Source organism: Neovison vison, chromosome X (genome assembly GCF_020171115.1).
Source record: "Neovison vison isolate M4711 chromosome X, ASM_NN_V1, whole genome shotgun sequence".
Classification (NCBI taxonomy): Eukaryota; Metazoa; Chordata; class Mammalia; order Carnivora; family Mustelidae; genus Neogale; species Neogale vison.
This window is the reverse complement of record NC_058105.1, coordinates 82,174,504-82,187,819: the sequence shown is the minus strand read 5'-3', so window position 1 is coordinate 82,187,819 and position 13,316 is coordinate 82,174,504. Positions and strand designations below refer to the sequence as shown.

At 42.2% G+C, this 13,316-nt stretch overlaps 1 protein-coding gene across 2 annotated transcripts in view; it reads right to left on the bottom strand.

Annotated features, from left to right (window-relative positions):
• SMC1A (structural maintenance of chromosomes 1A) overlaps positions 1 to 13,316 on the bottom strand; it is a 50,064-nt gene that overhangs the window by 16,713 nt on the left and 20,035 nt on the right. The window contains exons 20-23 of one of the 2 annotated variants that reach the window (XM_044235170.1): positions 2,345 to 2,501; positions 1,703 to 1,857; positions 1,431 to 1,582; positions 236 to 305 (exon numbers count right to left, since the gene is read on the bottom strand). In XM_044235170.1, the coding sequence (XP_044091105.1) occupies positions 236 to 305; positions 1,431 to 1,582; positions 1,703 to 1,857; positions 2,345 to 2,501 (534 nt within the window). The remainder of the gene's footprint in view (positions 1 to 235; positions 306 to 1,430; positions 1,583 to 1,702; positions 1,858 to 2,344; positions 2,502 to 13,316) is intronic. The other variant, XR_006382456.1, reaches the window with a different exon arrangement.

Below are 13,316 nucleotides of genomic sequence, written 5' to 3'. Positions count from 1 at the left end.
CTTGTGTTTTCCAGTCAGAACCAGAGGAAGAGGGTGGGGTAAGGGGTGGAGGGTAGGGGGAAGAGAGCCTGAGAGGCCACTGAATAGCACGGCGTGGATGGATGGCCCTGGGCCCAGCCTCCCGGGCACAGAGAGCAGGCAGCAGGAACGGCTAGAGCACACTCAGGAGTTGCTCCCTGAAACCCAGCCCCAACCTAGGGGCCTCCCTCCCGGGCCCCACTTTCCTTGCACCCACCTTGCCAATGTTGGTGTTATCCAGGGCAGCATCGATCTCATCCAGGACGAAGAAGGGGGCTGGCTTGTAGCTGGGAGGGAACCAGTAGGTGAGCTGACACTGATGGGGGCAGGGGTGAGGCAGGATAGCCCCAGGGCCCATCTCACAGGCCAGCATCACCCTCCACTTCTTCAGAGACTAAAAAACCCAGGTCTTAATGTTGCCTGAGCCCCAGAAGGCCAGTTTACCAACTGAACCCTCTTGTGCAACCAACCTTGTGCTCCAGGATTCTACAGAACCAGAAGACATGGTTCTCTCCAGAGCTTCCAGACCGGCTGGGGAGATAGAGCTGTCCTAGGCTCTGACCACTCTGTCCAAGCTACCTGGAGGTCTACCCCACCCACCTGCACCATGCTGTTGTGGCTTCCTGCCTCTTGGCACATGAGGCACCCAGCTGCCTAGAACACCTCCTGGTGTCTTCGGCTAACTTCCACTCATCCTTTGCATTTCCTGCTCAAGTGTTACCTGCCCTCGAAAGCCTTTCCTGGCCACCCACACCCTCCCCCACGCTGGGTTGGTGTCCCTCCTCTGTGCATCCACAACATACACACTCACCCGGTTACAACACTTAGCTCACTGTTTACACATCTGGCTTTCATTAGACCATGAGCTCCTCAAGGACAGAGACCATGTCTGACACATCTGTGTCCCTAATCCCCCAAGAGTCTGGCACAGAGCAGCCCTCAAGAAATGCTCACTGAATGATGCTGTACAATCAAGTATTAAGTTGTGGGGGTCAGATTCAAGTATTACTGGTATTCAGGAGGGGGAGGTCAGGGTATGCCACAGTTGGTCAAAGCAGGCTTCCTAGAGGAACAGGAGGAGGAAAATGAGATGTGAAGGCATGGTGATGGTCAAGCTAGATTTGCATAGAAAGGGCTAATTAGCCAGCAACCATGTAAGCAAAAGCCTGGTGGTGGGACTGAATACATGCGGGGGCCAGTGAGGGCATGCTGAGTAGATGAGGGTGGATGGGAAAGACAGGTCCAGGAAACCAAGGCCAGATGTGCTGTAGTAGGTAGGGAAACAGGGACGCAATCCAGATTCCACCAGAACATCTTCACCTCTGCAGATCTCTGCATGTCCTTAGGCCCCAGAGCCTCTGGTGGCCTCAGTTCAGTCTCTCCGTCAACTGCCCTGGGAAGAGCAGCCTTACCTGTGGATGGCAAAGAGCAAAGCCAGAGCCGCCACTGTTTTCTCCCCCCCTGACAAGTTGTCCATAGGCCGGAAGCGTTTGCCAGGAGCCACACAGTTATAGTTGATGCCATCCAGGTAGGGCTCCTCGGGGTTCTCGGGGCCCAGGAATGCCTAGGGAGAAGGCAGATGGGTCAGAATCTGGGTCTGGTCTAGATGAGGACAGGGACAGGAGGCATAAAGGGAATGGCAACGTGATGGTGGGGGCTAGCTGGGTAAGGGACTCCAGCCTACCTGGGCACTGCTGTTGCGGGATAGGGCCTTATAGATCTCATCGATGTTGGTGGCCACAGATTCAAAACAAGCATTAAAGCGGTCAAAGCGCTCCTTCTTGATCTGTTCGAATGCCTGCTTGGCTTTCTTGGCTCGCTTTCGGGCTGCCTCAAACTCTGCCACAAGGGAAAGACAGGTGACGCCTCAGTGCCCAGGCTCTGCCAAGGCTGAGGACCACGCCCTGGCAAGAATGACCTGTAAATGACAATTCACAGAGCAGGGACATCCCAAAGGGAGAGGAATATTTGGGAAGGACCCCAGGAAAATGGCCCCACAATCACTTGTAACCATTGGGCCGGCCACACAGCACAAAGGAAGAAACGTGGGCCCGGAGCCACACAAACATGAATTCTACCCTGGGCTCAACCAGCAACCAGCTGTGTGACCTTGGGTAGGCCAATGACCCTCTCTGAACCTCAGCAGTTTTCTGCTCTGTAAGACAGGTGTGGTAACTAACCCCTACTGTTTAGGACTCTTGGGAGTTTCCAGAAAGCAAATAAAAATGGGAGCTGCTGTGATGTGTAACAGGCCCTTGCTGTAACTTCAGCCTTCTGTCTTCACCTTAGACAGTAAAAGTAAAAGGGGTAAAAAAAAAAATCTTACCATCTGAGGTCTCCTGGAACTTGTCTCGGACACTTTCTAGCTTCTCCATGGCTTTCATGTTGGGGGCAGCAATACGCTGGAGTACACTTTGCTGCTCATTCAGCTTCTGCTGCAGTGTATTCATCTCCTGTTTGATCTCCTCCTCAGCCTGGGCATCCTGTAAACCCCAGGCCCAATGACATCAAGAGGGGCCAGGTCCCTGAGCTTAGGCCCCCACGAGAGATGCTCCACTAAGCAGGACCTGAGCACTTGCTCCATGCTGAAGGCAGGTTCTTCTTCCCTAGCACATCTCTTCCCACAAGGTCCTACCTACAGCAACCATTCCCACCATCCCTGGAAATTACAGGCTGATGCCACTTTCTCATCTCTAGCCCTTCCCCCAGGCCGTCAACCTCTCTGTCTCTCAGGAGGAGCAGCTGGTGGTGCCCCTTTCTGGCTCTCAGCCCAGGCCATGAGCCAGCACCATCCCAGGGTGACCTAGAGGCTCCCACACAGGCTGGTATGGACTCCACCTACAGCTCCACAATGAATAAGGCAACTCACGCTTTCTGCTCAGATCACCACATCTGAGCAAATTCCATTTGAGTTTGGTTTTAGGTCTTATGGATATTGCAATGCATGTCTGGGCTTGTGCCTTTCTGCCACTTTAAGTCAATAAATATTTACTGAATGCCTTCCAAATGCCAGGCACTGGGGCCCTCATATCCTGTGAGCCATGGTTCCTGTGCTTACAGAGCTCATGGACTAACAGAAGAAGGCATATACGTAAACAATCAGAACACTGCACAGTGAATACCAAAACAATGATAAACAGATGGTGTAGGGTCAGCACATAAGGGCACCTAACTCAGACTCTGGGACTAGGGAAGGCCTCCAGGAGTATGCTTAAGCTCAGGCCAACAGGATGAAAGTGAGGACAGAGAGAAAGAATAGCCTATGCAGACAGGAGCATCACATGCAAAATCAAAGATATGCTCATGGTTCATTCAAGGAAATCAAAGCAATTCAAAAAAGTAATCAGTTTTAATAAATTTCAAAAGCCAAAAAAAGGGCAATTCAGTACAACAATAATAGCAACTGTGAGTGTGCATGTGCACACTTAGGCAAGGCTGGAGACATGCAGAAGCCTGATGATAAAGGGCCTTTTAAGTCTTGTAAGAGGTCTCGACTTTATCTAAAGGGAGGTGAGGTACCACTGAATGACTTCAAGCACAGGAAGGACATGAATACACACAAATGTATACATAAATACATATATTTTAGAAAAGCCCTCCTATAGAGCTCTATATACTGTTAAGTAGTCTCTCGCATAGGTTATAATTAAAATATGCAAATATGCAAGGTACACAACAGACTACTGCTTTTTATCTAAGAGAAGGAATATGAGTGTATTTACATACAAATATAATTGTATTTTTAAAATACAACAAAAAAAGGATAATCCAAAAACTAATTAAAATGATTACAGATAGCAGAAGGGAGGCAAAGGGGACAAGAAGGAAAGTGAAACTTCTCTTTATGTACCTTGTATTATACTTTCAGCTTTAGACCATATGAAAATTTTGCAGAATTATGAAAAAAATTAAATCAAAATGTGAAAACCACAGGGCCAAAAAACTGTTGGGAACAAGATATTCACACGATACCAGAGAATCCCCCTAAAGATTACTTACTACTTACAAAGGTATGAAATCTGGCAATCGATACCTTAACAGAGGATCAAGCTTAACATCATGAATAGTGGGACATCCTCACATTACGTATCTCCTGGCATGATGCAATATAGAGTACACAGCATCACCAATGAAATATTCTGGCCAAAAAATTACTTAACCCAAATCCATCAAGTCTCCAGACTAGATCAAATTTCCAATTTATAAGAAACACAAGGATAGGTGGAACAAATTAAACAATAATGAAAGGAAACACAGGCGCCTGGGTGGCTCAGTGGGTTAAGGCTCTGCCTTCGGCTCAGGTCATGATCTCAGGATCCTGGGATAGAGCCCTGCATCCAAGCTCTCTGCTCAGCAGAGAGCCTGCTCCCTAACCCCCCAACCCTGCCTGTCCCTCTGCCTACCTGTGATCTCTCACTGTCATAAATAAATAAAATCTTTAAAAAATTAAAAAAAAAATAATGAAAGGAAACAAACATATCCATAACACAGCCTTTCAAGACAACACATAGACTCTTCGAAAGATTAGTGTCATGAAAGAATGTGAGGGGACTGCTCCACATTAAAAGAAACTAAAAAGATAGAACACCCAAAAGCAATACATAAACCTTGACTGGATCATAGCTTAAAACAAACAATTATAAAAAACACTTCTGGGGGCGCCTGGGTGGCTCAGTGGGTTAAGCCGCTGCCTTCGGCTCAGGTCATGATCTCAGGGTCCTGGGATGGAGCCCCACATGGGGCTCTCTGCTCAGCAGGGAGCCTGCTTCCTCCTCTCTCTCTGCTTGCCTCTCAGCCTGCTTGTGATCTCTCTCTGTCAAATAAATAAATAAAATCTTTAAAAAAAAAAAACACTTCTGGAACAACTGGGGAAATGTGAATATGGGCAGTATATTAGATATGAAATTATTATTAATTTTCTTAGGTGTAATATGGAATTACAGTTATGGAGCAGAAGCCCTTGTTCTTAGCATGCTGAAATATTTAGAGTTGAAGTCTGTAACTTCCTTCAAATGGTTCAGCAAAAACAAAAGTGTAGTGTGGAAGGAGGGAATCAAGAGAGATGGAGAGAGAAAAAAATCGGAAAAATGTTCATTGGTGAATCTACAGTGAAAGGTATATGGGTGTTCACTGCACTGTACTTTTAATTTTTCTGTAGGTTTGAAAATTTTCAAAATAAATTTGGAAAAAGAGGTCAAAATGCAAAAATGAGCAACCCCCTTAAAAATGCAAAACTAAACAAAGAAACATGACAATATATTAAGCTGGTTAAACACTCAGAGAATTCTTTCAAATTACTTTAAAACATAGGAACATGGGGGCGCCTGGGTGGCTCAGTGAGTTCAAGCCTCTGCCTTCGGCTCAGGTCATGATCCTTGGCTCAGGTCCTGGGATGGAGCCCCGCATCGGGCTCTCTGCTCAGTGGGGAGCCTGCTTCCTCCTCTCTCTCTGATTGCCTCTCTGCCTACTTGTGATCTCTGTCTGTCAAATAAAAAAATAAAATCTTTAAAAAAAATATATATATATATAAGAACATGGCTGGTCATATATGCCCAATAAGCTATTTGCGTAACGGCAAAAAGGACCTCAAGGAAATCTTCAACAGCATTCATACATAAGTTGTTACTAATAATACCTCATTGTGATTTTCAAACTATTATATACAGAATAGGATAAAGTAAAATATGTTAATTATGTTAATGTTGCTAGGAACCAAGATTTTTAGCAAGAATAATTGGGGAGACTCAACCATAAAATCAAGGATGTTAAACTGTGAAAATTACAATTTCACTTGAAGTATCAACATAAACTCACATTTTTCCTCCAAAATAAAAAATGCATCTTGTAGCCCAGTCTACTGAAACATTCTAGAAAAACTGAGCAACCCAGCAGTCATGAGCACTCTGGTGTTCAGATGGTAGTTGCTAAACAGCATTTCCCACTACAAGAAGTCAGAACTTCCCAGAGAGAAATGGCTAATGCCAGATCTTAAGGATGAGCCTGGACATACCAGAAAGCAGTGAAGACATAAAAGCCTGTAAGAGTTGTGTCAAAATGATTCAGAAGCCAATGGTTCCCACCGGCCTAAGATGCAACTTGATCAACAAGAATAACAATCACAACAGAGTACAATACATCTCACATGTTTAAATCCATTAAGTTCAAAATGACACAAAAACAATTCAGTGAACAGGGGCGCCTGGGTGGCTCAGTGGGTTAAGCCTCTGTCTTTGGCTCAGGTAATGATCTTGGGGTCCTGGGATTGAGCCCCGCATCAGGCTCTCTGCTCAGCAAGGAGCCTGCTTCCCCTCCCCCTCTGCCTGCCTCTCTGACTACTTGGAATCTCTCTCACTCTCTCTCAAATAAATAAATAAAATCTTAAAAAACAAACAACTCAATGAACAGATCTTGACAATGTCAGAAAACTAGCTCATTATTTTATAAGCTAGTAAAATAAGAGAATCAAGTGCATATATATCCACCTTTCCTATATAAACTGTACCCCAGGGTAACCTAATGACTAATAAGAGGAAATCTCTCTTCAGAGTATTCCAGTTAATAAAAATAAAGTAAGAAGATCACCATTTTGCAACCACAGACAAATTAATCAATTGAGGCAATAACCACAACTGCAAATCATACAAAAAGAACCATAACCAGACATCACCAACTTCCTGATAGGTGTTAACAATGTCACTTAGGAGGCAGTCTTGACCAAAACAAACCCCCAAACTTGAATCTAATCAAACCTCTAGATCTGAGCTGTCTAATACGGTAGCCATAAGCCCACATGTGACTACTGACTTTAATGATTGTTGACTGATTTAAAAACTGATATTCAACTTAGTTTCTAGAAAACTTTTAAGTATATCTGTAACAAACTAGGGTATGTGGTTCTTTTTTTCTATTGTAAAGTTTAAGATAGCTAAATACATACCACTTCTTGGCTAAGATCAAGTGTAAGATAGCTAATTACAGATCAAATATATCTGAGGAAAATACAGCATCCAAATTGAGATATGCTAGAAGCATAAACAGATACTGTATTTTCTTAGTATCTGTTTCTAAGTTTCTTAGACTTAGTACAGAGAGACTGTCAAATCGCCCATCAATAATTTTTATGTTTTACACTGAAATAATTTCTGGATATACTGGGTTAAGCAAAAATACAGCATTGAAATAAATTTTACTTTTAAAAATAGGACATGTGGATTATATTATATCTCTATTTAACAGCACTGATCTAACTACCCATTTATAGGAACTACAGGGGATACCAGAACTACTTTTGTGCTTTGTTCTTGGAGAACATCAAAACAAATCATAGGGACGCCTGGGTGGCTCAGTGGGTTAAGCCGCTGCCTTCGGCTCAGGTCATGATCTCAGGGTCCTGGGATCGAGTCCCGCATCGGGCTCTCTGCTCGACAGGGAGCCTGCTTCCCTCTCTCTCTCTCTCTGCCTGCCTCTCTGTCTACTTGTGATTTCTCTCTGTCAAATAAATAAATAAAATCTTTAAAAAAAAAAAAAAAACAAATCATAGGATACAGGGGCACCTGGGTGGTTCGGCTGAGTGTCTGACTCTTAGTTTCAGCTCAGGTCACGAACTCAGGGTCATGGGATCAAGCCCCATATCGGGCTCTGCACTCAGCGCGGAGTCTGCCTCTCTCCTGCTCAAGTGCATGCACACTCTCTCTTAAATAAATAAATAATCTTTAAAAAAAAATCATAGGATACACTCAACAAAGTACAGAATGTGGAAAATCCTTCAGGAGAAATGAGCCAATTTCTTTAAAAACAAAAAATACTGCAAAGAAAAATAAAAACTGATGGAGGGGCATCTTATACAGTAGTCCCCCTTATCCACGGGGTACATTCTAAGACCCCCCCCGTAGATGTCTAAAACCATGAACAGTGCCAAAGCCTATATACTATGTTTTTTCCTATACATACATACCTACAATAAAGCTTAATTTACAGATTAGGCACTGTAAAAAATTAACAGCAATAATGCAACAGAACAATTATAACAATATACTGTAATAAAAGTTACACGAATGGACTCACACTCAAACTCTTACTGTACTGTAATCACCCTTCTTAGGAAAATGTGAGATGATAAAAAAATGCCTACATGAGGAGATGGAAGTAAGCTGAATGACACAGTCACTGTGACATAGCACCAGGTAGTTTACTGACCTTCTGAAATAGGTCAGAAGGAGGATCATCTGCTTCCAGACTGTGGTTGACCATGGTAACTGAAACCATTGAAAGCAATGGCACAGACAAGGGGGATTACCATTCATTAAATGAGACTTAAAGGACATATCAACCAACTACCTCACACCAGTCAGAATGGCTAAAATTAAGAAGTTGGAAAACAACAGATATTACGAGGATATGGAGAAAAGGGAACCCTCCTACACTGTTGGTGGGAATGCAGGTTGGTGCAGCCACTCTGAAAAACTGTATGGAGGCTCCTCAAAAAAGTTGACTATAGAGCTATCCTACAACCCAGCAACTGCACTACTGGGTATTTACCCCAAAGATACAAAAGTAGTGATTGGAAGGGGCACGTGCACCCCAATGTTGTTAATAGCAGTAATGTCCACAATAGCTAGAAAAACTACGGAAAGAACACAGATGTCTATCCATCAACAGATGAAAGGATAAAGAGAAGGTGGCGTGACACGGAATATTACACAGCCATCAAAAGTGTAATCTTGCCACTTGCAATGACGTGGACAGAACTAGATGGTATTATGCTAAGCGAAATAAGTCAATCAGAGAATGACAATTATATATCTCTCTGGCATGTGTAATTTAAGAAACAAGGTAGAGGTTCCTAGAAGAGAGGAAAAAGTAAAAAAAAACAGGGAGACAAACTGTAAGAGACTCTTCATAAGAAACAGGGGCACCTGGGTGGCTCAGTCAGTTACGTGTCTGCCTTTGGGTCAGGTCATGATACCAGGGTCCTGGGATCGAGCCCCACGTCGGGCTCTCTGCTCAGCACAGAGCCTGCTTCTCCCTCTGCCTGCTGTTCCCTCTGCTTGCGCGCTCTCTCTCACTCTCAAATGAATAAATAAAATACTTAGAAAAAAAATCTTAAGAAACAAACTGAGGGTGGCTGGAGGGGAGGAGAGAAGAGGGATGGGGTAACTAGGTGACGGACATTAAGGAGGGCACGTGATGTAATAAGCACTCGGTATTATATAAGACTGATGAATCACAGGCCTGTACCTCTGAAACCAATAATACATTATATGTTAATTAAAATTTTACAAATGTTTAAAAAAAGAGACATATCAACCAATCTCTGTATCAATCATCTATCTATCTATATCTGTCATCTTATTTGACTCCCAATTCAAGCAAGCAAACTGTGTGTGTGCATGACAATCAGGGAAATGTGAATACTAATTATAATACTAATAAGAAATTATTTTATAATATATAGCTCTAATATAAAGGAATTAATTGGGTTTTCGGTATGATAAAGATTCTAAGTAATTTTCAAAATTATCTCTTTTAGAGATACATGCTGAAATATTTACAAGTGAAATGGCATGATGTCCAGAATTTGTAGCTAACCCTTGAACAAGGGGTTGGGGAACCAGCCCCCCACACATTCAAAAATCTACTTACATATTAACTTATGACTCCCCCAAAACTCAATTACTAATAGCCTCCTGTTGACTGGAAGCCTTACCAGTAACATAAACAGTGACTAACACACACTGTAAAGTAAGCTAGAGAAAAGAAAATGTTATTAAGAAAATCCATTTATTAGTACTGTGCTATATTTGCCAAAGGAAATCTATGTATAAGTGGACCTATACAGTTCAAACCCATGCTATTCAAGGGTCGACTGTATTTTTAAATACAGGGGTGGGGAGAGAGGAGGAAGTGGATGGGGTGCACATAAAACAAGTTTGGCCATGAGATGATAACTGTTGAAACTGGTGATGGCTACACAAGATAGCATTGTGCTATTTTACTTTTGCATGTGACATTTTCCATAATAAAAATCTAAAAATAAGAACAACAAAAAAAATCAACCTGAAGTGGCTCCTACTGGACAAGGATGGGACAATATGAACATCAAGAAGAAAAATGACTCTGACAGAGTTACCAAAATACATTTAAACAGTTAAGTTTACAATAAATACAAATTAAAACCAGTAATACAAATTAAAACCTTACTGGTTTTAAAGGTTTTACCTTTAAAGGTTACAAAGCAATTGATTCATTCTGAAAGCTGGTAAATAAAGGAAAAGAATGAAGCATTTATCCTATTTTTTCTGTACTGGCTGTATTTCAAAAGAAACGAATAGTTGATATGGGAAAATTCTTTTTAGAATTCCAATAAACAAATGGAGAAGGAATGGAAGAATTAGAAAATTAACATTTTGCAACCCCTGATAGAGCTAGGCAACGTGATTAAGAGCTGTTAAAACTGGGGTGCCTGTGTGGCTCAGACAGTTAAGTGTCTGACTCTTGATTTCGGCTCAGGTCATGATCTCAGGGTCCTAAGATCAAGCCCGACATGGGGCTCTGTGCTCAATGAGGAGTCTTCTTGGGATTCTCTTCTCTCCCTGTCCTGCTGACCGTTCCCACCCACCCCCCAACTCAGCTCACACATTCATGCTCTCAAAGAAAGAAAAAAAAAAAAAAGAACAACTGCTAAAACCAGCCTGTAAAAAAGCTGACAGGGAACTTCATAAAAATTGACGGGCTAGAGGCACCTGGCTGGCTCAGTGGGTTGGGCCTCTGCCTTCGGCTCAGGTCATGATCTCAGGGTCCTAGGATGGAGCCCCGCATTGGGCCCTCTGCTCAGCAGGGAGCCTGCTTCCTCCTCTCTCTCTGCCTACCTCTCTACCTACTTGTGATCTCTATCTGTCAAATAAATAAATAAAATATTTTTTTAAAAAAACCGACGGGCTAACAACACCTGAACCTGATCATTGATAATTTTTCTCTTAACTTTATATTATGTAAATTTTCAACAGACACAAAAAAGCAGAGAATACAATACCCCCCCATGTATATACGTATTACCCAGCTTCAAAAATTATCAACTCATGGCCAATACTCTGCCATCTATACTCCATTCCTTTCTATCTTCAATTATCCTAAAGCAAATCTCAGACATACTACTACGTCATCCACAAATACTTCAGTATGTATCTCTAAAATGGTTTCTGAATCTCAGCACTACTGACACTTTGGACCAGATGACTCATTGTTGTGAGGGCTGTCCTTTGTGCACTATAAGATGTTTAGCAGCATCCCTTCAATCTACCTACGAGACACTGTCAGTTAACCGATTATGACAAGTGGATGTTGCAAGTGTCTACAGACATTACCAAATGTCCCCTGGGGAAGCAAAACCCATGCACCACCGAGAACCACTGTTATAAAAGATAATACTTAAAAAACAAAGCCACAATACCATCATCTCCCCTAAAAATATTAACAGCAATTTCTGAACATCATAAATTCTTTGGTCAGTGTTCAAATTATCCTGATTGTTTTGTAAAAAAAACAAAACAAAACTTCACAAGTTTTTCAAAGCACATTTCAAATAAGGTACACACATCGCAACTGGCTGATCTATCTCTTAAGTCTCATTTAATGGATAAATTCCCCTTCCTCTTTGCAATGTATTCACAGAAACGCCACATATTCCAGTTGATTCATTTGGCTCTTACAGTCAATAAAAATTTTCCCTCTGTTTAATTTCTTTCCTCTCATTTATCCATGGAAGAGACCAGGCCCATAGTTTCCCACCGTTTGGATTTAGCTAACTACATGCATCCCTGTGTTTTAATTTAACACGTTCCTCTGGCACTGGTGTTTCATATAATTGGTGGCTATAAAAGCTTAATCAGATCCTTACTTGAGTTTTTGACAAGAATATTTCACAGGTAATGTTGAACACTGACCAAACTTAGTACAAAGATCATGAAATGATATTCAATGTCAACTTATGCAACGCAAAAGAAAGTTCACAAGTAGACAGCACTACTTATGTACTCCTGCCAAGAACAAACAAAAAAATGAACCAAATCCAATCACACCCTAGATTTAAGTACCAGTTCACAGGAAATACAGGGAATGGACGAACACGTTAAATAACATCATAGGACATAATCAAGCCAAATTCAGAATGTAGAAAATTATACATGACCAATGACCCAGTTTCTTCCATAAATAGGTATAAAAAAATGATATAAGAAAATGGTACAGACTAGAAGAAACCACCTTTAATACATGAACCTCCCTTGAATCCTGATTTAGATACACAGACTATGTTTTTTTTTTTAATGGTATTTATGGGATATTTGTGCAAATCTAAACATTTACTGAATATTAGGTGATATTGCAGTTAGTCTTCAAGTTTTTTTGGTATCATATGGTTATGTTTTTTAAAATGTCCTTCTTTCTAGAGATATATGTGGAGGTAATTATGAATGAAATGTTACCCAGAATTTGATTTAAAATATGCCAATGTGAAAGGGAAGAATATAGAAAACAAGATACCATATGTTGCTAATTGTTGAAGCTGTATGATGGGTACTAAGGTTCATTATTCTATTTCTGTGTATGTTTGAAATTTTCCATGATAAAGATTTCTTTAAAAAATCAAGTCCCCCGGCTTTAAGGATGGATGGGAAAGCATCAGGACATGTTTAGGAGGTTCCTGCAGTAGGCTGTGTGAGAGGTGAAATGGCCTGTACTAGAGAGAGGAAACAAATAAAGTAGATGGATATTTCAACAGCTATTTAGGAGGTATAATGGATAGGGCTTGGTAATTCAACGAATATGCCAAGTGAGAGAGGGAGTCAAGGAAAAGGCACAGATTTCTGGTTTGAATATGTGGCTGGCACCAAGGACAAAGGGCAGATTTGCGGAAGGCTGGGGTTTGAGGTACCTGCGTAGCATAGCACACATGGCAGCTGAGGCCAAGAGGGTGAAAAAGATACCCCGGATGCGAGAATGCAAAAAGTGAGAAGGGAGGAGCACCTGGGACAGAGAGCGAGGAGTACCCAAGGCCCATCTGCTCACTGTGAAGGTCTTTTGTGTGTGCACCTGGGCTGAGATGTGTACATGCGTGGAAGGGAAAGACTGGCAGTAGGCAGGGACGGGGGCAACTGATGGTGGTGATGGAAGATGCACCTGTGTTTGTGTGCATAGTGGGGGAGACCCTAAACCACAAGTCCCTCCCTTCCTTGCCAGCCCGCCCTGCTTTCCAGCCATGGTCACCACGGGGCACTCGGGTGGACTGACTCTCCCTTTGA